General features: G+C 41.3%; 3 protein-coding genes and 1 non-coding gene across 4 annotated transcripts; 2 read left to right on the top strand and 2 right to left on the bottom strand.

Annotated features, from left to right (window-relative positions):
- Nucleotides 1-1932: 1932 nt before the first annotated feature.
- LOC103700102 (probable 2-oxoglutarate-dependent dioxygenase AOP1) lies at nt 1933-9279 on the top strand. The gene is made up of 3 exons (XM_039119055.1): nt 1933-2398; nt 2516-2840; nt 8762-9279. Exons 1-3 carry the CDS (start codon nt 2016-2018, stop codon nt 9032-9034), a joined length of 981 nt encoding a protein of 326 aa, XP_038974983.1. The 5' UTR covers nt 1933-2015; the 3' UTR covers nt 9035-9279.
- Nucleotides 9280-9453: 174 nt separating this feature from the next.
- On the bottom strand, nt 9454-9525 carry TRNAD-GUC. Its single transcript has one exon. It is a non-coding gene; the product is annotated as a tRNA-Asp (tRNA).
- A 777-nt stretch (nt 9526-10302) lies between these two features.
- LOC103722720 (pentatricopeptide repeat-containing protein At2g13420, mitochondrial-like) lies at nt 10303-13432 on the top strand. The gene is made up of 2 exons (XM_008813382.3): nt 10303-11053; nt 11992-13432. The coding sequence occupies exons 1-2, from the start codon at nt 10436-10438 to the stop codon at nt 12955-12957; spliced, it is 1584 nt and encodes a 527-aa protein (XP_008811604.1). The 5' UTR covers nt 10303-10435; the 3' UTR covers nt 12958-13432.
- Nucleotides 13433-25324: 11892 nt separating this feature from the next.
- Nucleotides 25325-27015, bottom strand: LOC103722719 (gibberellin 3-beta-dioxygenase 1). The gene is made up of 2 exons (XM_008813381.3): nt 26133-27015; nt 25325-26047 (listed from the first exon to the last, which is right to left on the bottom strand). Exons 1-2 carry the CDS (start codon nt 26939-26941, stop codon nt 25444-25446), a joined length of 1413 nt encoding a protein of 470 aa, XP_008811603.3. The 5' UTR covers nt 26942-27015; the 3' UTR covers nt 25325-25443.
- Between the last annotated feature and the right edge of the window lie 719 nt (nt 27016-27734).

The following is a 27734-nucleotide window of genomic DNA, read 5'->3' as shown; positions in this document are numbered from 1 at the left end:
TCGACTTACAACTGACTACGCAAGTACTTGACTGCACCCAGTGACCTTCCGTCACTGAATTAAAAATTCAGGCAGTCCAGTACCAAAATACAATGAGTTGCTTGCTAGTCGCAGGTTGTGGTCTCAGGTCAGAGAGCCAAACTTATATCCATATTCACTCGGAACATCTCTTGACAGTAGAGCGTTCCAGAATTGGTCACGTTCAGTAAAATATACTCCTACACTTCACATATGTGGCATACCAGTGTCTCCACACTCCTTGGTTAAGAGGACAACCAACGTATATGTCACACAACGACCTAATCTTGATAATGCTGTCGTCCTTGTAACAACATATCATTTGGTCGCGAACTAGTTTAAGGACTCGAAGATAAATCCTCCTTTATCATTAATAAGTCCTAAGGACTTCATCATATAAGAGTTCATTTGAAGATGTAAAATGATGAATAATGTCAAAAAATACTTTATTGATTTGTCAATTTATTTACAAAATTCAATCATCAACATGCTGACGATTGACATTTAGGATACAATTTCCAACAATTACTAGGTAACTAAAAGCAGAGAATTTTAAGATAAATGCACTGATAAATTCGAGGTAATGATAAAGATGACAATGGATTGTTTGATAGATGGATATGCTACTTTCTTGATATTACAATTTGATATTTGTTTGTAGTTCCCATTACCTACTAGAATACATGTCACTACATAATTTTTACATTTGCTCTTTCTAGTTTGGGAGACATGGAGTATTATTGCCATGCATGATAATTATCTTCTCTCTATTATTTTTATATTTTGAATAATGCTCATATATTTTGAGTAATGGTAAGATAGTAGTAAAATAGTTATAACTGACTTTGGACATTTGTTTTTGTTGGTTTACATCACGTGGACGTCACCTTCCTTCCACTGCTCATATATTTTGTATCACATTATCATTTCTCTATGTACTAAGCAGTGGTAATTATTGGCTAGCCATCCCTCAGCTTTCGCTCTATAAAAAGTCTTGTTCCAGGTTGATATATCTCGCCTCCCTCAATCTGTGCCACAATCGTTCGGCCTGCATCGTTGCTACATCGGTCTATACATCCCTTGGTGTATTGGCATTAATTTGGATTGTAGTCGTCAGTTGGGATATGATGTAAATAGGTATATCATCAAATTTACAATATCCAAATTACTAGGTTAAGGATCTTTTATAAAGTGCTTTTGCTATGGTTTATCTTTGTTTATAAGTAATTTATTCCCGAATATTCCAAACCCCACTTCAGTACAGATAAGCCAACCCGCATGCTGCCGCCATCTCTCCTCCCCTCTATGTATTGCATGAGACCGGCTCAGAGCTTGCTGACCCTAGTGTTCATTTTAGCCGAGTTAACGGGTCGGCACTGTGGTTGTATATTTGGCGCCAAAGAAAATTTCACCTTCCGTTGCACAATCCACCGTTGGATCACCCACTGCACGGCTCTCAAAGCTTCGCAAGCTCCATCATTCATCTGTTTGCACGTAATTTGAAGTGATCAGTGGATGATCCATGGTGGATTCGTACAAAGGAAGGTGAATCGTCCTTTCGCGCTAATGAATTAATGATAGAATCCGAACCCAGGTGGCCATGGTTATAAGCTTCAATGGAATCAGAGCCACTCGGCATCATTCAATTCAGATGGAATATTACATGGTTTTCAGGACGACAAAGGCTGTTTTCGTGGGACGGGGGTTGTATCTTCCGCGCGAAAGAAGGGTCCAACTTCGTGCCTTCACTTGGCCTAAAACGGGCTATTACTTGCTACGCTGGCAAACAGTCGACCTGAGAAACTGACAAGATGGCATGACGTGGCATCGCATTTTTCCATCCTACTGATGTTGATTGACAGCTGGCGGTGACGATCCACTAGTGGCTCGGCTCAGCCGTCTCCTCTACTTGGAATAATGCGTCAAGTTGCGGTCTCCTCCGTTTTTTTTTGGTCTCGCAGGTCCTGAGAAAGAGGAGAGAGAGAGAGAGAGAGAGGATGGGGTCGGAGACCGCGCGAGAGCTCCCCAAGATCGACTTCTCCGGCGTGGAGCCGGCCAGCCCAGGCACCGAGAGCTGGAACTCGGTCCGAGCACAGGTGATGCAGGCCATGGAGTCCCACGGTTGCTTCGAGGCCATCTACCCCCAGGTCACCCCGGAGCTCCGGGAGTCCCTCTTCCGGACTGCCGTGAAAGAGCTCTTCGCCCTCCCCCTCGAGACCAAGCAACGCAACATCCATCACAAGCCCTTCCACGGCTACCTCGGCGATATTCCGGCGCTCGACTACTACGAGAGCCTCGCCATCGTAGACGCGCCACTCCCCCATGCCACCCAAAGCTTCGCCAATCTCATGTGGCCTGAGACCGGAAACCCCACCTTCTGGTACTCCACTTGATGATCTCTCTCTCACACCCTTTTAATCTGCTAAAATTTCTCTGGCTAGCTAGCTAGATAGCTTTCGTATGTATTGAGATTCTGTTCTTGGTTTGGTGCCGGCAGCGAGACGGTGCTCTCCTTCTCGAAGAAGGTGGCGGAGTTGGAGGGTATGGCGCGGAGGATGCTGATGGAGGGGTTGGGGGTGGACAAGTACTACGAGGATCTAATAAATTCCACCTGGTATTTGCTCCGGTTTGCCGAGTACCAGGCTCCGGCTCAGGGGGAGGAGAAGAAGCTCGGTTATGTGCCTCACCGTGACACGAATATGATGAGCGTTGTGTGCCAGCTCCAGAAGGATGGCCTGGAGGTTCAGGGCAACGATGGGGAATGGCTTCTGGCCTCGCCCTCGCCCATCTCCTTCATCGTCCTCGCCGGCAACGGTTTCCGGGTAAGCTTCACTCCCCCACCCCACCCCACCCCGCGCCTTAATTTCTTCCTCTAAGTAAACATGCTATGAGACGCCGGTTATGGCAACTCAACTCGCAGCCATCTCCCGTTTACCCCAACGATCTCTTTGTGACCATTTTATATTCACAGATCCGGCGGTACAGAACATTATTCTATCTCCGAACATAAATTTATTCGGTGCTCGATCGCCTCGGAAAGCTTTTAGATCACATGACCGCCTTAATGATGCGGTGCTTGCATATTACCTTTGAAATCTACCATCTTTGACTATTCCAACCAACGATGTCGATAGCGGAGGGACCACGCTGATGTTGCACAAAATGACAACATCTACGTCTCACAGCAGGCCGACTGTTAAGAGAAAGAAGATGGAAGACTGATAGAATATGCAATGGTGGTGGAAACACAAAAACATGAAAAGAAAATACTTTATATAAGATAATGGAGTAGTACAACTTTTCTTCAAAGAGGAATACAATTTTTCTCTCTCAAGCCCTCTCTATCTACCACTCCTTTTTTTTTTCCCATGCATTCTTCTTCATGATAGCCACATATTTATAGGCACTAGAAGTGACCTTTTAACTCCCCTAATAAGTACATCATAATGAGACCTTTTAGATTATCCATATGACCCTTTGGATACTTCATATGACCCTTTGAATTCCTCAGCATAATTAAGTTTATCAACTTCCAACACCCCCCCTTAAACTTAATTGTTCTTTCTTTATCATACCAAGAGAACTTTTAAACTTGATGAAGAGGTCTACTTTCAAGGGTTTAGTGAATATATCAGCCACTTGATCTTGAGTCTTCACATATTGTAGCACTACCTCTTTATTCTTCACATGTTCCCGGATTGAATGAAAACGAATATCAATATGTTTGCTTCTTTGATGATACACCGGATTCTTTCCTAGTGCAATGGCTGATTTGCTATCAATGTTTATCTTAGTGGGCTTCTTTTGCTCAGAACCAACTTCCTTTAGCAAGTTTCTTAGCCATATTGCATGTGATACACATGCAGATGCAGCAACATATTCAGCTTCACATGTAGAAAGAGTAACAATAGGTTGCTTCTTTGACATCCATGAAAATACTGCATTTCCCATAAAAAATACGAATCCAGAAGTACTCTTACGGTCATCCATGTCTCCAGCCCAATCACTATCTAAGTAGCCAACAAGTTCAAAATTATCAAGATGAGAATAAAATAGTCCATCAGTAATAGTACCTCGGATGTACCGAAGAATCCTCTTTGCTGCCTTCCAATGCATTGATTTGGGCTCTTCCATAAATCTGCTGACTAAGCCGACTGTATATAATATGTCCGGCCTTGTACAGGTCATATACCTCAAACTTCCCACTAAGCTTCTGTAGAGAGTAGGGTCAACAACCTTTCCTTCATCTTCTTTTGATATTTTTGCTCCACAATCAACGGGGGTGTTTATAGGATTACAATCTTTCATTTTGAATCTCTTCAAGATTTCTTTAGCATAACCTTCTTGGGATATGAAAATTCCTTCTTCATGTTGTTGGACTTCCAAACCAAGAAAGTATGTCATGAGTCCCATGTCTGTCATCTCAAATTCCTTCATCATAGCATGCTTGAATTCTTCAATCATTTGTGGATCGTTACCTGTAAAGATGAGATCATCCACATACAAACAAACAAGTAATATGTTAGAATTTTTTTCTTTTTCATACACAGCATACTCAGAGGGACATTGCTTGAAGCCGTTTGCTTTGAAGTAGCTGTCAATCCTTGAGTTCCAAGCTCTTGGAGCTTGTTTTAAGCCATAAAGTGCCTTCTTTAGCTTTAAAACCTTCTCTTTGCATTCATTCTTCACATACCCTTTAGGTTGCTCAACATATACTTCTTCTTCTAATAAGCCATTCAAAAAGGCCGACTTCACATCTAGTTGGTAGATTCTCCAATTGTTTTGTGCTGCCAAGGAAATTACCAGGCGAATTGTCTCCATACGAGCTACGGGAGCAAATACCTCCTCGTAGTCAATCCCGGCTTGCTGTTTGTAGCCTTTAGCTACTAAGCGAGCCTTGTATTTTTCTATCTTTCCTTCTGCGTTCTTCTTTACCTTGTAAACCCATTTCACTCCGATGGGTTCATGGCCTTCTGGAAGAGTGGTAAGCTCCCATGTGTCATTCTTTTGGATTGCTTTCATTTCTTCATCCATGGCCGTCTTCCAGTTTTCATTTTTCACTGCTTCTTCAAAAGAGATTACATCCTCATCAGCATATAAACAAATGAGATTAAGAGGTCTTGTTACCTCATAGAGATCTTGAATGCTTCTTGTCTTTCTGAAATCCTCACTTAAAGATGGAGATCTCGTGCTAGGTGAAGAGAGAGGTGAGGAATCTTCAGCTTGAGACTTTTCATCTTCTTCTTCTTCTTGTACTTCCACCAAGTTGGTGCTCCAATTCCAACTTCCTTCTTCGTTGAACTTCACATCTCGACTTACAATAGTCTTCTTTGTCTTTGGATCATAGAGTCTATATGCCTTGGACCTCTGGTTATATCCTATAAAGATGCAAGGATAACTCTTATCATCAAGCTTGCTTCTTCTTTGATCTGGGATGTGTGCATAGGCAATACAACCAAATACTCTTAGATGAGATACATTTGGCTTATAGCCATTCCATGCTTCTTGAGGGGTTCTTCCATCAAGATTCTTTCTTGGGCAGCGGTTGAGGATGTACACCGCACAATTTACGGCTTCTGCCCAAAACTCTTTTGGCATTTTCTTTGTGTTCAGCGTGCTTCTCACCATGTCAAGAATGGTTCGATTCTTCCTTTCTGCTACGCCGTTCTGCTGGGGTGAGTATGCGGCAGTTAAGGTCCTCCAAATGCCTTGAGCTTTGCAGAATTCTTCGAACTCCTTCGAGGTATACTCTCCTCCTCGATCTGATCTCAAAGCTTTGATTTTGCACCCAGTTTGGTTATCCACAAGAGCTTTGAATTTTTTGAATATCTCTAGGGCCTCCCGTTTCTCCTTCAAGAGATACACCCAAGTTTTCCTACTAAAGTCATCAATAAATGTTAGAAAATAACGACGACCTCCAAATGAGGCCGGTGTGATGGGACCACAAATATCCGTATGGATGAGTTGCAAAGGTTTTTTGGTTCGATGAAGTGACTCCTTTGGAAAACTTGTTCTTGACTGTTTTCCAATAATACATGCTTCACATATTTCTTCACAAGTATTCTCCATGAGAGGTAACCCCTTCACCATCGCCTTTGAGGAGAGGAGCTTCAAAGAGCTAAAGTTCAAATGCCTGAACCTCAAGTGCCATAGCCACATGTTATTCTTCATGCATGCACTTAAGCACTTTGTATTGATATACTTAATGTTCAACATGAACATTCGGTTCTTGGTCATAGGTACTTCTGCAATCAACTGATCATGTTTATTCAAGTACAAGCATCCTCCTTTCATGCAAACATTAAAGCCTTTTTCTAATAATTGACCAAGACTTAAGATATTTGTTTTCATATTAGACACATAGTAAACATTAGAAATGAACTGTGGAGAACCATCCTTGAGTTGGATTAGGATCTTACCTATTCCCTTCACTTGAATTTTTGAGGCATCTCCAAAAGAAACGTTGCCTTCCACTGTCTCATCTAACTCTTTAAAGATATGTTTGTGCCCACACATATGATTGCTTGCACCAGTATCCAAGTACCATTTATTCTCATTGGAGGCTTCTTCTCCCTTCTCTGCTAGTAGTAGCACACCATTTTCTCCTTCCTCCTTCCTTGCATAGTTGGTCTTCTCATACACTTGATTATTCTTATTATAGTAACATTCTGAGGAAAAATGACCATATTTGCCACAAATAAAACATTTAACATTTCTTTTATCATACCTTCGTCCTCCTTTTGAGAAACCTCCTTGCCTTTTTCCATCTTGAGTGCTTTCTTCATTTGATGGAAATCCTAGGCCTCCTCTTCCTCTGCCACGTCCAAAGGAACCTTGTCCTTGCCCACGGCCTCGTCCATGATGATATCTACGGCTGTAACCATGACCATGGTTTTTATGTTTGTCCTCGTCAGTTGGGCCTTCCTTCTTCTCACTGATGGTGAGCTTGCTTTTCAGGGCTTGCTCCAAAGGTTCTTCTTTTCGCAACAAGATCCTCTGCTCATGGACTTGTAGAGAACCCATGAGCTCATCAATTGTCATAGTATCCACATCTTTGGACTCTTCAATTGCTGTCACAACATAGTCAAACTTTTGATCCAAGGATCTTAGGATCTTCTCCACCACACGCTTGTCCTCTATATTCTCACCATTTCTCCTCATTTGGTTTACAATAGATAGAGCCTTTGTGAAGTAATCCGAGATGGATTCTCCTTCCTTCATCTTCAAAGTCTCGAACTCGCCTCTCAATATTTGGAGGCGCACCTTCTTCACTTTCTCAACACCCTTATGGGCTTTCTCGAGGATCTCCCATGCTTGCTTTGAGTTGGTAGCACCAGCAATCTTCTCAAAAGCGGCTTCATCTAAGCCTTGATAAATGAAGTAGAGAGCCTTCTTATCTTTCTTCAAAGTCTCTCGTTGTTGCGCTCTATCTCCGTCTTCTTCATAGCCCTTTTCGACTATATCCCAAATATCTTGAGATCCAAGTAATGCCTTCATTTGGATACTTCAATTCTCATAGTTGGTATTGGTGAGACGAGGAATAGGAAGCATCCCGGTAGCCATGACCAAGCTCTGATACCACTTTGATAGAATATGCAATGGTGGTAGAAACACAAGAACATGGAAAGAAAATACTTTATATAAGATAATGGAGTAGTACAACTTTTCTTCAAAGAGGAATACAATTTTTCTCTCTCAAGCCCTCTCTATCTACCACTCCTTTTTTTTCTTCCATGCATTCTTCTTCATGATAGCCACATATTTATAGGCACTAGAAGTGACCTTTTAACTCCCCTAATAAGTACATCATAATGAGACCTTTTAGATTATCCATATGACCCTTTGGATACTTCATATGACCCTTTGAATTCCTCAGCATAATTAAGTTTATCAACTTCCAACAAAGACTGCCCCATTGTTTGCTCCGATATTGAATCGTCTTAACAGGGCCTGTTTGGGCATTGAAAGATCTTGTTGGTCCGACAAGATCTTTCAACAAGGATCTTCTTAGAAAAAAAAAGACGATGGAGATAATATATATCTAGTTTTTTGAGAAGAAAAATTAGTGATTGGTCAAACAACCCGACTCTCTTTCCTGCTTTGCTACGATTTCCAAAGAGATACCCGGTGAGAAGATCTTATTGGGCTGCTGAGATCTTCCAGCGTCTAAACAGGGCCTTAGGGTTTTGTCTGGATGCCTGGGTAATGAATATCCCTGGAATTAATCACTTTGCAGATGTTTAAGTAGATTTATGAAACTTCAATCTTATTAAAAGGATATGACTTTCATGAACATGTTTCAAGCGGAATGCATATTTTTTTGGGGATTTGAGATTTTGAAGCTCTTGCATTTTGTCGAACTATTATTTTTCACAATCATACTTTCTCTCTAGTTTCTGCCGTGCACTGGAAGGTCAAACTTGAAGCTAGCAATGACATGGTAACTCGGAAACATCATGAGACTATTATGAGAATACACTAGGAGCAATTTTTTTTTTTTTTAATAAAAAAACTCACTAGGAGCAATAATACTTTTGTAGAAATTCAGCTAGTAGCAGACCATATCTTTTGTCTTTCATGATCGTTAAAGGCATGTGGTTTTGATCCAGAGACATAAATCCAAATAACGAGGTGAATGGCTAAGAAATTGCATGATCACTTGTGCACAACTAATGTTGTCAGTCCTAGCCTCCCAGGATGATATATATATATATACTTGCTGAGAAGTGCTTGTTTGAGTTAGGCATGGACCAACGGTCGAGTGGGTGCGGCCTTGCATCGCATACTGGTGGGAGGCGATGTGACGAGATACTCCGTCGTTCTTTTCTCGGTTCCAAAGAAGGATTTCTTGGTCGAGGCCCCGCCGGAGCTGGTGGATGAGGACCACCCTCGTCTCTTTGAGCCCTACTACGACGATGAATTCGTGCGCTTCTGTGTCTCAGAGGAGGGTACCAAAACGATGGATACACTGGGTGCTTACAACGAGCTTATCAAGGCAAGAAAGGCCGAGGCCTAAGAGTTCTTCTCTGATGTAATGAAGCACTGGGTAGAGATGCTCCTGCTGCTGTCACCTTGGACAACCAATATTAATATGGTTTATATGTGCTGCTGCTCTATTATTATAACGCCCTGCTGGTGTATTATGATGCATTTGTGTGATATCGGGAATGGCTTAGCCCCTATTATATAAGATTGGGTGAACTGGAACTGACTGTGGAATCTCCTGGTGATTACATATGTGAAATATACCCCTGTTCCTTTGCTTTATAAAAAAAAAAAAGGAAAAGAAAAGAAGAAAAGGTGTTTTTATTGTTTTTTCTAAAGGGGTGGAAAACAAGAATATACACAAAAAAAGGAAGGTGAAAAGTCTTTTTTCTGTTTTACAGAAGGGGGAAAAGAAAAAAAAAAGTTTCTTCTGAACTGGAAAAAAATTAACGCCGTTGCCGGGGATCGAACCCGGGTCACCCGCGTGACAGGCGGGAATACTCACCACTATACTACAACGACTTTGGTAATCCCGTGGTTACGGAATAATATTTGTGCCCTACTACTTTTATCTGTAATTGCGCAAACATACACTCACATTGCTCATTTCATATATGCTCTATCCAACCTTGGCACTCTAAACTATATAGACAAGTGCTGTAGCGGTACCTTTTCGTGTTGTTACGACTATCATTGCTTATAATTTACCATAGAATCCATCAAATTTGATGCATGCTTATTTTATTAGTATAAAATCAGTAAATACTACGGGCATTGCGGAGATTAAGGTGTACTTTTATATTAAAATATATTAAATTAAAAAAATAAATGCTATGTAAAGGACTCGAACCTCGACATTGTCTTTAAAAGCTATTTATAGTTTTTAGGTGATGCGAGAAACATGAGGCAGAAAATACGGTAGAGGTAAAAACATGTGAGGAAACTTGGATGGCTACATTTACCTCATGGATGAACGCATTATGGATTTGCGTAATTTAACGTTATATGATAAAATAGATAAAGTAGTAGTTGACATCAATATATGTAACTATTTTGGAACCATGTTTGTATTATTATTTTTTCCCAGTTGATACAACTACATGTGATTTGGAGTAGTTTTCTAGGACTTTGGCCCACCCTCATGCTAAGTTTGTTCTCTCATGAAGATGAGAATGGTGGAATATGAGAAGTTACTTAAGTGGTTGCATCAAGATGCAAATTGGTGCCACAATAGCATCCATGGATCCAAATAGATTGAAACATCAAATGGACCAGATCTCCTGATAGACCCCCAACTGCAAGGGGAAGAGAAGCCTACTTACCGATAAGAGAGAGAGGAGAAGCGTCGTGTGTACATTGAGATGCGCACCGTATCAGCGAGCGCAATCGTCCGGTTTTGGAAATCCATTCCCGGCCGAGACGCGCGTCGGCAATGTCCCGGGCGGCTCTCGCGTCGGCCGGCCGCCGCTATCTCCTTTCACCTCCCAAACCTCTCCTCCTCTCCCACTCCCCGGAGCCCGAATTAGGACTAGGGCTTTCAGGAAGCAGCCCGAAGCCGAGCGCTCCCCCGCTCCGGCCCTCCGCCGATGCCGACGCCCTCGCCCGCCTCCTCATCCACCACCACAACCCCTTCCACCCTCTGGAGTCCCCCCTCCAGCTCGCCGGCATCCGCCTCTCTGGAGACCTCGTCCTCCAGACCCTCCTCCGCCTCCGCCACGCCTCCAAGGTCGCCCTCAGCTTCTTCGTCTGGGCCCGCGACCACGCCCACCACGCCCATGGTCCCGACGCCTACGACCTCATGATCGATATCCTGGGGAAGGTTCGCCAGTTCGACGTCGCGTGGCAGCTCATCATCGAGATGGACCAGCGCGGCGGCGCGGGGTCCAGCCCCCGGACCTTCGCCATCCTCGTCCGCCGCTACATCGCTGCTGGCATGACGCGCCAGGCCGTCCGGGCCTTCGACGACATGGAGGCCTTCATCGGCCGGGAGCCCGACGGCAACGACTTCAAGATGCTCCTCGACACCCTCTGCAAGTACGGCTATCCCAAGGTCTCGCTTTCTTTCTGAACTTTTCCCCCTTCTCTTTTGATTTTTTGCTATCAAATATCGATTGAGAGATAAATGGGTGCTTGGTCCATTTTGGTGCTGCTTCTTCTTTACATTGGAGAATTATGATTTGTATTTAGGCCTAAGATGAAGCTGTGGTATTTGAAATTTTCTGATTTAGACATGGGGTGTCCTGGATTTTTTATTTTTTATTTTTTGAATCTTTTTACTTTCTTTTACGAATTTTCTCATACACCAATTGTTATATTGGTTTCGGTTGGAAAAAAATCTTTTAAGCATTGATGTTTCGTTAAATTATCATGATTTTGTTAATGCGTTTGATTCCTGCCTAGAGATTACGAGATCCCTGGCAAGATTTGATTAACTGACAAACCTTACACGGATTATGAGGAGTTGGCCTCACAAATCCTTCCGTCTGCGTTATCTATTATCTTTTCTTTTTCCTTCTTTATATAAATTTGCTTACTTTTTACCATATTTTTTCCTGTCGAGTCAACTTTGTTAAGATATACCACATTGAGTGCAGTGCTAAGCCATTTGGGTAGCACGATCCAGCCTCAACAAGTACTGAAATGTTTTGCCATTGCTGTTTCTAATGCTTTCATTGTCATAAATGTATTTAACAATTTAAATAGCTATTCACTACATCTCTTAATGCTCACCAATTTATCTCCTGTAGTACTTTATCATATGCTTTCACCAAGCCAATGCCACCCAAGCGAACAGTCTTTCATATAGTGAATTCTTTCACTTCTATCTTGACATCTTTATTTTAAATTGTTGGAGCCATAAGATAACCTTTATCATTGGTCGTCATAACAACAGATGGTAGTATCAATGCCATCTCCTGGATTTGGAAATATGTACAACTATCTTTACCCAATGAACTCCAGTTACTGACGTCGTGTCAATGGTTGCAGGTTGCAACAGAGATATTTAATAAAAGAAAATTCAAATATGAACCAGACGAGAAGACATACACAATTTTGATTTACGGATGGTGTAAGGTAAACCGACATGAAATGGCACAGAAGTTCTTAAAGGAGATGGTGCATCGTGGGTTAGAACCCAATGTGGTTACATATAATGTTCTGTTGAATGGGATCTGTAGGAGGGCAAGCTTGCATCCAGACAATCGGTTTGATAGAACAGTCCATGCAGCTGATGACCTTTTAGATGAGATGCAAAGCAAAGGCATTGAACCTGATGTCACGAGCTACTCGATCATCCTTCATGTTTACAGTCGAGCCCATAAACCAGAATTATCACTTTGTATGTTGCGGTCGATGAAAGAGAAAGGCATTTGTCCCACAGCGGCAACATACACTTCGGTAATCAAGTGTCTGGCTTCCTGTGGGAGACTGGAGGATGCCGAAGATTTGCTTAATGAAATGGCAAGCGATGGCATTTGCCCATGCCCAGCTACATATAATTGCTTCTTCAAGGAGTATCGTGGGAGGAAAGATGTGGATGGTGCGATAAAGTTGTACAAGAAGATGAAGGAAATGGGTTCCCTGAGCACACCTGATATTCACACGTTCAACATCTTAATTGGAATGTTTTCAAAGCTAAACCGGATGGAGATAGTCAGGGAATTATGGAATGATATGGTTGAGGGCAGTGTCGGGCCGGATTTGGATTCGTATACTTTGTTGATTCATGGGTTATGTGAGAAGCAAAAGTGGAGGGAGGCATGCCAGTTCTTCATGGAGATGATAGAGAAAGGGTTCCTTCCACAGAAGGCGACATTCGAGACATTGTACCGGGGATTGATACAATCAGATATGCTGAGAACTTGGAGAAGACTGAAGAACAAGGTGGAGGAGGAGTCACTGAAATTTGGTTCTGAATTCCAACTTTATCATTTTAAACCTTATAAGAGGTGATACTCTTTTTTGAGTTCAATCAAGTGCTTAGGAGCTGGTGGGGGTTGCCTTTGAAGAATACCAAGCCTGCCCGTAGCCTGTGCAGAATCTACTTGAAGAATCAACTGATGATTAAGTGTTGTCGAACATGTAGAGAATTTTTCCTGGAATGCAGGTCATATGTGCATATTATCCAAGAGTAGCCTTAGTCTCAATGCAGGTGAAACCTAGCAAAGAAATGGAGAAATTTTACAATAATAGTTGTGGTCATGATATCTGATGCCACAAAACTAACTACTCCAGAATTATTTGCTGGAGCAGAGGACAGGTGAGGCTTGCATTGGTACGAGTTGGTACAGCAAAGGATACCTATCTGCGATCCTGCTTAATTAAGTGTCGCAACAATAAACTTAACTTTGTTGTTGTATTCTTGTCACTCTTGGTGTCATCCACACAATTTTGACAACTTCCTTATGGAGATCTCTGATTAGTTGCACATGACCATACCATTTTAATTGGTTCGCCATCTCTTTGACCTTCATGCATACAACTCTTCTGCCTCCTGCAATATACATGAGTCTCACCTAAGTTTTCCTATTTTCACGGTACATGCATGCAAAATTCTCATCTCTGCCATATTCAACTTGTTTGCTTGGACCCACTTATATCCTAAAAATTTGAGCCAGAAAAAAATACAGGGATAAAATTATTGCACAAGCCTATTACATAGTTCCTGATAGCACCTTTCCAAGTAATCTCCAGTATCCGATTCTAGTAGAAACCTGTTCTTGGTTATTAGTGGTGTGCCTGTGTGCTTTAGGCTAAAAATTGGTGTAGACTCGATGCAAACAAAAACTTGTTGATGATAAATTTAACACTTCAATGGATCTTCTATGCTAGTTTTTTCATTATATTCTTCAGTTTGTATTCTTTCTTAACTATTTAATGAATTATCATTCGTTATACTCAGCATAAACTACTTAATTTTTCATTTAATAAAGTACATACTACTACTTTCTCTCAAGTGACAATTCAATATAAATTCAAATATACTAGTTGCATAAATGAATGCATTTTCTTACGTTTGATCTCGAGTTTGATGTTACAAGCTGACACCAGAACTCTAGATATTGATTTGATTATGAGGAAGCCAAGAAAGAATATCTAAAATTTTAGACAATGTCAGTGAGTTCTTGAAGCTCAACAAATTCAAGTAAAAGTGGATATAGAAAAATTAGTTGTGTATAAAGAAGATATGGTTTTTTGTATCATATGCAATTGCCTTTTGCAGCCTTGTTACAGCTAGATACATAAGTATAATCCATGGGTTTATACAATGCAACTTTTCTTTGTGGTAAAGAATCTACTTCATGCTTTTGGATTGTGAAAGCATGAATGATCCAGCTAATCTAAAATTGCATCTCTCTTTAGGTTTGGGATGTATTCCTGGTGCAGAAAGTGCTGTGTTTGTGGTCTGTCATTCTAAATTTGCTGTTTTTTTTCTTATTATTGTGATGCACTGGTGCATACACAACCATTAGAATTTAGCACATGAAATGCACACGAAACTATGATTTGCTGCTTCTAGAGATGGTTCTTGTTAACAAGTTTGCTCTGAAATAAAAGTTCGATTTCATATTCACCACATTTTTGCTTTACAGAATTGCTTGATTTGATTTGGAAGAGAAGAATTGTCTTATGATATGCCTTGAATTGGATTCTTGCCAAAAAGTCATCAAACCTCGTGGCCTTAGTTTGACTCTGTGGCTCAGGTTGCACTTTGGGTCATTTGCTTGGGTCAAGGCTCTTGTGTGGACTTGGTTGTGAAACATGGATTCAATTTGGCTGTTTGGGTTTAAGTTGGATTTGATTTTAATCTGTGCTGGATTTGTTTAGTTTTGTATTCAGTCCGAACTGGTTTTGATTTGGCTTGATTTTAGCATAATAGTTCATTCATGTAATGATATTTTCTGATTCTTCCCCTTGCCTTTTCTATTTTTTGGCCACCATAAATAGCACAACTGGTTTTACACTGGAGTTAATTGAGGCTATTCCAAAGGGAGTCCACTGCTAACCATTTCTTTTCTCATGTAATCCTTCTTTTTCTGGCAGCATAAACAATTAAACTACTTAAGAAAGAAAAAGGAATGCCAAACAGTGGACAGCAGCCAATATCAGGCCTACTAAGCAGGGGGAGATCCTTTGTATGAGGGACATACCTCAAACTAGCTTTGCTTTGCAGTTCTAGCTTGATTACTGGGATGCAACTGAAATGAAAAGGGCAAGGTAGCTGATACAACCATGTAGGAAAAGATCTTCACTCAATCTTGATCATGATCTCTCGATAGCATGTATCTTACTTTCTTCTGCAATTGCCGAAACAAATTCTCTTGACAGACATGGGTTTGTCAGTGCAAGTAAAAGTTTGACATTGTTTTCTCATGAAAGTACAACAAGAGGCTGCAATCTGGGTGGATACAAACATAATTTGAAAACAAGAAATGACACAAAAACACCCTGGGCTACAAAGTTGCCTAAAACAAATTATAGGGAGGGAAGCCGCTCTTTGACAATCAATTTGATGGTGCAGCAGATGATGCAAGCAGAGTTGTGAAGCTGATTCGAAATGAAACATTCATACCATGATGTTTGTGGTTGTGGTATGGTGTGTCCGTACAACTAAAATGAAGATTGTTGATGGTTCTTTCTCTCAAATGCTTTCTACTTTATAGTAAGAAATAGGCAAATAGAAATATCTCGTGGTCTATATATTACTTTAACCAGAGTAAAGCTGCTTACATGTTGAGCACAATACTGAGCATATATCAATAATAGTACTGTTCTCCTTTCTAAATGTACTGAAATTTCTTGTTATAAAAACTGAGACACTCACAAGTCATGAAAGATGGTCTTTTGCTGTTCAATTGTCTCAGTTTTAGAGATCAAAACTTGTTGCTTTTTGTGTTTGCACAAATTGATGTTTTGTTTCATTCTGGCATGTTTAATTATTATTTAAACTTTTAGTTTCAAAAGTTTTTGAATGTGCACTCACATGTGACACCTACTCGTTTTCATTGAGCTGTAGGTTCATGTTTGTCTCTATTACATATCATGCTTTGCACATCTTGCGACATCCATATGGCGGGTCATAGTCATCATTACCTATTATTTCACTCTCGTACACCCGTGCGTCCTGACTGAAGTTATTAATGGGACCGAGGCAGAAACTGTTGGCACAATGTCATTGACTTATCCCTGTTCACTTTTTTCTTTGTTTTCATATACATATTCTGGTGATCTATTTCTACATAGCCATGCTAAATTTATCTTTTCTGTTAAATGACTGGTCATCTTCCAGGATGTTTAAACACAGGTATGTTCATGGGTGCTTCATTAGATAGTGCCACTGGACCTACACAATCAGCATGTTTGCATTGTGGTTTTCAAAGACAGCATTTTGGTGGCAGTGTGCTGGAGCACCTCAGTTTTGGCCTTCCTCTCTGACTCTTAAGTTACCAATGTTGCAGAATAGCTATTGATAGGGGATCTAACATTCTTAAATGCAATGGGTTTCTGAAAAAATATATTGCACTTGAAGTATAGTGAATTACATCTATGTTTGCTGTTTTCTTTTGCTTTTTTTGATAAAATTTTGATTATTTCAGTCTTTAGGTGTTTAGTCTTTATGCTGTCCTGCTTGTTAAAATTCTTACGTTATCAAAGGCATTTGAATATTTGATTCTTCACAGTGTCTTTCGAGAAATTACTTGCTGCTATTTTCATGTGATGGAAGATTGAGGAGCACAGAGCACCACTTTAGTCTCTTTGTTGAGTAGCAGTGAGTTTGTAATCTCAAGGAATTATGCGGCAGCAGTGGCATGCATGTCTTTTCTCTTAGCTAATATCTTTCCAGGTCAATAGTCAGCTTCTTATCCCAGCTCTGAAAATCAGAAGAGGGTATAATTTTATCCAAAATCAGAAGTGAGGTGTCCAAATTAAAAAGTCACACCATTGATTGTGATTTATACAACTAAAATATTAAAAACTAAAATCATATTTTTTAATAGCTCAAATGAATGCATCATGTGGACATAAAAATGGACCATTTTTATTGTATGACCAAGCAAAAATACATAATAATTTAAATTAAGAATCTATTTTATAGATCATGATCTACACGTGATAAAATATATATAAATTAAAAATTAATAGATTTTAATACTTAGATTTCTAAGCACTTTTAATGATATAGATCTTGGTTAATGGCATAGATCTTTAATTTGATTGGCTCATTGTTGATTTTGAACTCGGGAGTAGATATCTCTCCTCTTAAGAGGAGCAAAAACAATCTCATAAACCTGATAAATACTTTCGACACTTCAAGTTGGTCTTCTATAATATCCATTAAATGTTGTACACTCTCTTTTGGAGTGCCCAATTTATCCATTCCACAGCGCCATTCTACTTTGGTGTGGCTTAAGTAGTAGGGTGACAGAAATGTGCCCAATTCATCCATTCCATGACCCTACTATGCTTTGGTGTGGCCAGAGTACTGCAGTGACAGAAATATGTGCGTGCATGCGCGCACACATATAACATATAGAGAGAAATTTTAGTGGCACTTTCTCCTCTTTCCACCGTTGTTTAATATTAATATGATTGTTTGCAATATTGTTATATAATGATATATCAGCACAGGGACATTTTTTCTGATCTCAAACATCTACTTAAAACAGTGTCCATCCTTTTCAGCTTGTGATATAGAGCTAGTGGCTATATTTGGTTTCAGTTCATCTTATCACTAAAGCATCATCCTTTGTTAGTTTTTAATGTCGTTTATAACTGAAATACATCAGATTATTGGGATGATGCTACTTGATTGCTGGTTCTCTTTTAGTAACCAGATATATCATTTTTCTGCCTGGATCTTTGTCATTCTTTACAACCAGAGTACATCCATATTATTAAGACATCACTGCTGGGATATTACTATTTTTCTTTAACTTACAAATAACATTAAATGCTTTATGTGAATACTTGCACTTTAAAAGATTAAGAATGCTCCCCATTGCTGTTTGGATCACTTCCATGTTGTTTCAGTCATATTTTCTTTACGGTAGCTGATTATTTTCATTCAATCAGTTAAAACTCTGCTTCATTCCTCTTACCTCAGATGGTATAGATCTATTCTTGTATTAGCTTCATCATTTCTTGGATTGCTGAAAGGACAGTCCATATGGGTTTGGGTCGTATCTTTCGTGCAAAGGAACGATGGGTCTTTTTTTACAATATCAATTATTGGTTCATATCTTACACATATCTCAAAGCATTCAAGATCTTCTCATTCATTCGTTTGCATAGATCTCGAAGCGACTATTGCATAATCTAATTGTGGATTTATGAAAAGGAGGAAGATTTTTTCTTTACACGAAAGATATAACCCCTGCCATACACAAGCTGCTTCTTTTTTTTTTGTTCTTTTTTTCTTTTTTCTTTTCGTGTGATTCTGCCGGTTGGTAATCAGCACATCTGCACTTTTTTGGTGTAAAAAAAATGCATTTGCATTCCACCAAGCTCTAGCCACTTATATATATATATATATATATATATATATATATATATATGGACAAACCTATTATATTGGCTTATACAGGATTTGATGCAACATTTTGGCTGCCGCCTGTATGACCACAGAGGCTTCCTAATGTTCTAAATGTTGTTAACCGTTTAAACTTCTCAGCCTTGTTGATTGATCTAATTCATGAAGTTTTTAAACTCAGACTCATCAAGCAAATACATTGGATTATTTGATCAGCGCACCAGCTTTCAGCGTCGGCATTCCCAAGCCTTGAAGGAAATGTTACCGTTAGGAAGTTGGCCCCTCGGTCGTTGGTGGATCACGTTATGTTTGAAAAAAAAGAAAAGAAAAGGTAGCAAAAGCAGGGGCAACACATCAGGTGTATCCATTACGGATCACGAACATCTAAGTAATAACAATAAGACTAGACCATGTTTTTTCTTTATTTTTATTTTCCTGAGAAAAAGGGGGCGAGATGCGCCGCCAAGTTCGACGCTTAAGTGTGTGACGTAGATTCCGCGTGATTTTTTTTTTTTTTTTGATGCAACGGAATATATTATATTATATTATCTTTGAGTAAATACATCCACGAAAATCCGTACGTAAAACGTTCTGAGGCTGAGTAAATTGCTAGATTACAAAACTTTAAGAGCCCGGTTTGGCTTCTTTTTTAACCATGCTTGTATGCATCTTTTGCATGCTTCTACTTATACGAAGATTCATACATACATGTTTTTAGTCTCACATCGGCTATGCATTAGATACATCTCAGGTATTTATACAGGACTGACGAACCGAAATAATATCTTCCAGCTAATTTTTTTGGGTAATATTCTGTGTTGTTATAAATGATATCAAAGCGGATCTGGCCCATAGTTTATATAGACTAGGAGATAATGCAACACAAATTTTTTTATGAGAGTTGATCACATGCTAATCGTGGTGTTTGTAATTAGATTTGAATAGATTTGAACTTCTAACATGACAAGGATGTCAGGATATAAACGGGATGAGTATGTGAGGATCCTTGCGGCCATATATTTAGTTCCACATCGAATATGTATTGGATAAATCTTGGGTACTTATACATGACTGAGTAACTCAAATAATATCTTTTGGTTAGTTTTTTTTTTTAAATGAGATCCTGAATTGCGACAATTTATATATATAAGGATATAATCATCTAAATATTAGTGCATTCTATATCATTATGAATCCTAACATGGTGACTCCTGCTGCCGACAACAGTGGTGCAACTATAAACTTCTAACGCTACAGTAGGTAGTTAATTTGACATTCCATCTAAATGATGATGATACTTAGATCTAGAATCCCGACACACTTTACGAGTTTGACAATCCCAGGCAATATATATCTCGGACATGATAGATCTTGATCACATCACCTTTCACCTTTGTTATTGCTTCATAATTCAACCTGTCCTCCACGTAAAGACATCTGTGTCGGCAATCACTGATTAGTTAATGGTGAATCCCCACAATTTGAATCAAAGGCTTCACACGAAAGATAGCTGATGATTCGTTCTGATGGACTCGTAATCTTTGCCGACTGCACTTTTTTAAAAGGGCAAGAATTTCATACCCAAAAAACGGGGGGCAGGAAGTGAAAGTTTGTGACAGGTGAAGGAACATGATGATTAAGAGGTGGGTATGCAAGTGGGCTCCTAAATCAACTTGGACCTGATCTGTATCCGAAGTTAGAGACTTGTATACTGGGAATGATGATGACCTAATCCTCAATTGGGTCAGGCTTGGACATTGCAGAATTGGTTTGAGTTGATCAAGATCCAATTCAATTTGGCAAGAATATGTAAATAAATTTGAGACCGACTTCGAAGCTTTGGATCCAACCTAACCGCGAGCAATCCGGTGCCTGCAAGACACGAAGTGTGCTGGATTAGATTTGAGTTTTCGATACAAGAACTCATAAACTCAATTCTGATTGAGTCCAAGGATTTTAAAACTAGAGATCTCAGCTATCTTGATGGGCAACTGAAAACTAGATACAAGGAGATATTGGTTTATCTTGCTTGGGGTCAAAATTTTTGAATTAAAATCATCGAGATGATGACAAGATCTCGTCTTGATAGATCAAGAGCTGAGATATCGAAATCTTGACAAATATAACAATTTCAAGATTACTTACTATTTTTATATTTAGTAGCTACAATATTGAATTAAAATGATTAGGTGCTATTAGACATTCTATTTCTTTTTTTCATTTTTTAAATATAAATATATTAGGTATAATTAATTATTATTTTTAAAAATCAACATGATGATGGATGAAAATAATGATAGTTGTAGTGAAGATGTAGAGACAATAGTAGTTTGATGGTATGTTTGCCTGCGGTATAGCAAAAGTGACAACGATGGTAATGATGACATGGTGGAGGTGATGATGATATTGATGGTAGTGGCATCAACAATGTGATGGACACAATGACGATAATAGCAATGTGTAATGGAGGAAGTACAACAATAATAGTGCATGTGATAATAGATGTAATGGAGATGCTGGCAATATGGTGGAAACGATGATGATTGTGGCGATGGTGGCATTAAGGGTGGTAGAGGTGGTGACAATGGTGGAGGCAGCACCGGTGATGGCGAAGATGATGATGGTGCTGGTGGAGACGGTGTTTGTAGTGGTGTTAAAAATATATATATTTTTAAAAATTAAAAGTAAATTTTTTTATTTTTTTAGAAATAATGAAAGTAATTTTTAAAAATTATAAAACAAAAATAATAGCACCAAATATGCTTTTTGTCTTAATTTTTATAATTTTATTTTTAAAAATAAAAAATAAGAAATAAATGCAATGCCAAACATGCTCTTAATATTTGTTTAAATATTGATTTTTTTTTGTCAAAAATGGGAGGGGAGGGGGAGAGGCGAACCTCACCCGCGTAGTAGCCTCCACTGGCCCCCCTTCTACCAGAAAATGTTCGGTGCAGGCCGTAAGTTTTCGCGTACCCTCTCTCACCCATGGGCTCCCCCTACTAGCCTTATCATCCATATGTGAGTATATCACCTCAACGCCACCTCGGTAGTCGGTACTAGCGGATCAGTAGCGCTTTCACCGGCAACGTCCAAGCGTGGGGCATCCAGTTCCTAAATTTAATCGACACCCGTGCGTTTCGAATCTGAACCATCCCAGTGGCAGCTAACGCCCCGTTCCACCTATGCTACCATCTTGATTGCTGTGTAAATATTGATTGGTATTTTGGTCTTGCAGCTGCTGATATCTTAAAATAAATTGGTTTATATCGGCCAAGATAGTGTCAGCTGATATGGTATAATGGTTATATCGTATCCTTGAGCGATCATCAGTTCAATGTAAAAGGCTTGATTGGATCTAAACCGGGACGGATTTGGATCCGGATCCAAACCTGACCCACTTGCAGCCAAATCGATGCAAGATTGAGACAAATTCTCACCAATCTGTGCCGCCCACTGTCGACGCCAAGTGAGCGGCAGCCTCCGGCGGCATCCTTTTCGGTCGCTGCCACCATCCGCAGCAAGGGAACATAAAAAACCCCTCCCGTATACGATCCCGTCGCATCATATCTAAAGCGCAGCGCACGAAGGCTACCCTTACGACAAGACCCTCACCTTTGGACCAACACCTGGTCCCACTCCTTTTTTTTTTTTTTAATAACTTCCACTGTTTTTTTTTTCAAAATAAGAAAGATCGTACACGTTAGGATCAATACACCCAACTTCCACTGTATTGAGCTTGACAAATTCTCTCTGTCTTATATAAACCCAAGAACCTCAAAGCTCTGAATACAGGCAAACCTACAAAAAAGTTAGATACTACTAAAAATCACCTATCACCTCTGCTTTATTGCTTAGGACTTATTTGGTTTGCTAAAGAAGAAAGAGAAATAAGAAAATAGCTTTTCTATGAAAATATATATTTTTTTTCATAAAAAAGAATTTTTTTTTCTAAAAATACCTCTAAGCTGTCATAATCTTTGTTATAGCTATTTTTATTATTTAATCTAAAACTATTAGCAATATGCTATTAAAAATTAACATAATATGAAGAATTATGATAATTTTAGTATAAAAATATATTAATAACTATTAAAGATTATCACAATATAAAAAATTGTCTAACTATTAAAAATGGTTAGAAGCCTAAAAACTCAATCCAATAAAGATTTTTAATGCCTATTTTAAAATATTTTTTATATTTTAAAATATTTGAAAAATAGATATTAAAAATTATGCATGTGATACTTTATGGGTATTTTATAAAACTGTTTTTTGGAAAGTCGATGATCAACTAAGTGTAGGTTAATTTGCAAAAGTCGTGATCAACTGAATATGCAAAAACCATTTAGCTCGGCAGGTGGCCATTAGGGGGACTTACACTGCTTATCAGATCTAGCTAGCCAGAAATGCCAGAACCTTTGGCGAAAGCAGCCCTTTTTCAAGATTCGTTTGTGGAGCGTGTCAGGGCACAGGCGGCTGAGATTATTCATGCGGACCTGTCGGATAGACCTTTAATAATTTAGGGCATCTAAGGCTCTTCCTTTGCTCGTATAGTGCTTCGAATGGTGTTTTTCACCTGGAAGCCTCCATCATCGAGTTTTTTCAAGGTCAACTTCAATGGATGCGTGCTTGATGGTGGCAGAGGTGACGTGCTGGCTTCGTCATCAGAAGCTCGGACTCTAAGATGGTAGTTGCTGGAGGCTGTCAGATTTTCGACACCTCACTTTCCGGAGCAAAGTTGAGGGCGGATGGGCAGGTCTAGGCCATGCTTAGTGAGTGTTGCGGGCTAGCTTAATCATACTTGAGGGTAATTCGGCTAATATGATTGAATTGATTCAAAGTGGCATCAGTGGCGGTGAGAGAGACACTCCTTGCTTCGAGACATTCGGACTATGATGAGTGGTGATGTGGTCTTCCAAACCAAACATGTTTGGAGGACAAATGGGGCCGCAAACTGAGGGGCTTCGTATGTGGCCAATCACTTCGAAGTCATCCTGTGGGTTGGAGGAAGGGGATTTGTCTAGAGCGCTCCGAGACTTATTGTTTTCTGATCTTATTGGATGTATCCAAACTAAAACTATATGAATCAGCTGTTTCAGCAAAACCATATTGCTCGATATCATATATCCATGCATCAAATTTTTTTTAAAATATTTTAGTGAGATTGTTGTGGGATGGGGTTCCCAGTTTAGTCCCACATCGGCTAATCAACGGAAAGGTCTGTGCCTTAAATGGGGGGCTCAATAACCTCTCCTTACCGAGGGCCCTTTTGTAGGACAAAACCGTGAGGGTAGGGGTAGTACCTCCGCGGACCCCCGCGCCGTTAGGGCTCGGGACTGTCATTGGGCAAAGACCCTGGGCGACCTCCCGGAGACCCGAACCGGCAATCCCAGAGCGGACAATACCTCGGGAGGGACGCAGATGCTTTCCCTGCTCGGCTGGTGTGTGGGCTGCTGCCGGGGTGAAACCCCGCAACAGTTGGCGCTAGAGGAAGGGCCCCGGCCACGCACAGACCTTCCCGCTGGGGGGGCTGTGTTGTGGGATGGGGTTCCCAGTTTAGTCCCACATCGGCTAATCAGCGGAAAGGTCTGTGCCTTAAATGGGGGGCTCAATAACCTCTCCTTACCGAGGGCCCTTTTATAGGACAAAACCGTGAGGGTAGGGGTAGTACCTCCGCGGACCCCCGCGCCGTTAGGGCTCGGGACTGTCATTGGGCAAAGACCCTGGGCGACCTCCCGGAGACCCGAAGCGGCAATCCCAGAGCGGACAATACCTCGGGAGGGACGCAGATGCTTTCCCTGCTCGGCTGGTGTGTGGGCTGCTGCCGGGGTGAAACCCCGTAACAGTTGGCGCTAGAGGAAGGGCCCCGGCCACGCACAGACCTTCCCGCTGGGGGGGCTGTGTTGTGGGATGGGGTTCCCAGTTTAGTCCCACATCGGCTAATCAGCAGAAAGGTCTGTGCCTTAAATGGGGGGCTCAATAACCTCTTCTTACCGAAGGCCCTTTTGTAGGACAAAACCGTGAGGGTAGGGGTAGTACCTCAGCGGACCCCCGCGCCGTTAGGGCTCGGGACTGTCATTGGGCAAAGACCCTGGGCGACCTCCCGGAGACCCGAAGCGGCAATCCCAGAGCGGACAATACCTCGGGAGGGACGCAGATGCTTTCCCTGCTCGGCTGGTGTGTGGGCTGCTGCCGGGGTGAAACCCCGCAACAGCGATATTTTTTCCATGAACTAAATAAATTTTTATTATTATCTAATTATGCTATCTATTTATGAGGATTTTTTAATATATATATATATATATATATATATATATATATATATATATATATATATATATATATATATATATATATATATATATATATATATATATGTTGCTTCCATTTTACTTACATGCTTGCCTCCGGTTCTGTATTTAAAAAAAAGAAGGGGGCGCATGTTAATTTTCTACTATTGTCTTTATATCGTAAGAAGAGAAGAGAATCGTTGCACGAGAGGGACCACAATGAGATGTCGCATCCCTCGTCTCTTGGCCCATCGACGAAGTTGCGAAAATCGACAACGAAAGAACAAGGCTCTTCTGGGCTTTTTCTTTTTTCTTTTGCTCCACCCCCACCCCCACCCCCTTCGTTTTTTCCCCCGCCCCCGCGCGCGCGCGTTGCACGCATTGACTGCACTCATTCAATTTTATGAAAATCATTTTTGAGTTCCGCTACTGGCGTTCATCTCGGATCCCGGAGTGACGGCAAACAAAGATCCAGGAGATTTTCCAAAAAAAATATAAAAAAAAGTCATTACGGTAAGAGAGCTTTTATTTATTCTTCATAGTCAATCACACATACGGTTGTTCCTTAAAAGAGCCACAACCATTGCAGAATAAAACTTTATTGCTACGACCCTCCTATGATTCCTGTGGCACTTCTATGGTCGCCAGCGCCTTGTCGAAGAGCTCCCTCTTGAGGCCCAAGTACTCGGCCCACGTAACAGCCCGGTAGGCAGGGGCCCGCCCAGGGCCCACCAGCTTTTCAATCGGTGACACCGTGACACCGGCCGGTGGGCCGCAGAAGTACGCCGCAGAGACACGTTGCTGGCTCCGGTTCACGACGACCCGGTGGACGACACTCTTAAACCGCCCATTGGATAGTATGTGAAATAAATCTCCGACGATCACGACCAGAGCCCCCGGCAGTGGCGGCACCGTCACCCACCGGGCCGGGCTGTTCTGGTCCTCGGCCCGCAGCACCTGGAGCCCGCTCGTGCTGCTCTGGTACAGAATCGTAACCAGGCTCGAGTCGGCGTGGGCAGCCATGCCCATGGCTCGGTCGGGGTCCGGGCACGCCGGATACGAGTTCAACCGGAGGACGCCGGCCAAGTCCGGCGGCAGTTCCCCACCTTGGCCGGCCCACTCGACCTCCTCATCGCTGAGGCCCAGCGACAGAAGCATCAGCCTTATCAACCTCCCGGCGAGAGCCTTCATCTCCCGATCGTATCGTTCTATCGCATCACTGCACGTACGGCAATAAAAGCGCAGCACAAGTTAGCAGGCAGGGTTGCCACGACACGGCACGAGGGGGGCATGCAGGCACGTACCAGAATTGGTCCGGGTCATGGGGCCAGAGCTTGCGAGCGTGGTCCAGCGGGGAGCCCGCGATGGTGAAGCCCTCCGACCACATGAGCTTGGCGAAGAAGGAGGAGATGGGGACGAGGCCATAGCCGGAGACGCCGTCGGCGGGGCGGGCTGCCTTGAGCTTCTGCTGGGTCGGGAGCGCGAAGAGGCGGCGCATCTCGGAATCGATAGACTCCAGAAGGCGCGGGGCGACGCCATGGCCTGTGACCTGGAACGCGCCCCACGACACGCATGCGCGGGCCATGAATTCGGCAGCCTTGGGGTCGGCCATGTCGATGACCGGCACGGGCTCGGACACGCAAGGGTGGTCATGGAGGGTGGGCCACGCGTGCGACTCGGGGAGCTCGTGGACGGACTCGAACTCCAAGTGGTGAGCCTGGTCGAGGAGTACGTCGGAAAGCGAAGGCATGCTTCGAGTCGTTGGAGAGCTGGGGGAGAGGGGAGGGAACGCAAGAGATCTTGGAGGAGTTTCTGCGAGGGCCGACCGTGTGCTGGCTGTGGGAGATTCAACGAGCAAATACAATACCGGCGTACTAGTTATATAGGAGGAGGAGAGATGGCTTCTGGAAGGCGTCAAGGATATTGGCTGTATATGGGTGGTATCATCCACCGCGATCCATTTTGATTCGGACAGGATTTGCTGGATTACATGGATTTGAGGTCCACGCCAGACATGACTCAGGGACTGCATGTTAATTTTCCTTTTCTTTCCTCCTTTTCTTTTGGGGTAATTAATCACCGGTACATTTATTGACCGGTCTCTAAATAACATTTATTCCATGTTGACCGATTGTTTGACAATCAGTCATATTTCAATACTTTATTATGAGACGAAAACGCCCCCTAAGGATATTTTAATTCCTATTGCTTTATCTTCCATCCCAACGGACAAGAGAAAGAAAAAAAGGTCGGGCCCGCCATGGCCGGCGCCGGCCACGGCTCGACCCCTCCCGAGCCTCCTACCGCGGCCGCGCTGTCGGAAATTTCCCTTCCGGCGTGACCCCTCCTGCGTCCGCCACGGCCCAACCCCCTTCCGACACTGGCGACATTGCAGAAGGAGAAGAAAGAAGAAGAAGAGAAGAAAAAAAAAAGAAAAAATAAATAAATAAATACATATATACATACATACATACATATATATGAATGAACAAAAAGAAGAAAAAAAAGGAAAGAAAAAGAAGAAAAAGGAAAAAAAAAAGGAAGAAAAGGAAAGAAAAAGAAGAAAAAGGAAAGAAAACGAAAAGAAAGAAAAGAAAGAAAAGAAGAAAAAGGAAAGAAAAAAAGAGAAAAAAAGAAAAAGAAAAAAAAGTAAAAGAAAAGAAAAAAGAAGAGAAGGAAAGAAAAAGAAGAAAAAGAAAAAAAAGAAGAAAAAGGAAAGAAAAAGAAGAAAAAGGAAAAAAAAGGCAGAAAAAAGGAAAGAAAAAAAAGGAAAGAAACAGAAAAAAAGGAAAGAAAAAGAAAAAAAAATGGAAGAAAAAGGAAAGAAAAAGGAAGAAAAGGAAAGAAAAAGAAAAAAGGAGAAGAAAAAGGAAAGAAAAGAATAAAAAGAAAAGAAAAGGAAGAAA

Source organism: Phoenix dactylifera, unplaced genomic scaffold, assembly GCF_009389715.1.
Source record: "Phoenix dactylifera cultivar Barhee BC4 unplaced genomic scaffold, palm_55x_up_171113_PBpolish2nd_filt_p 000480F, whole genome shotgun sequence".
In the NCBI taxonomy this organism is placed as follows: Eukaryota; Viridiplantae; Streptophyta; class Magnoliopsida; order Arecales; family Arecaceae; genus Phoenix; species Phoenix dactylifera.
This window is presented reverse-complemented; position numbering and strand designations above follow the sequence as displayed.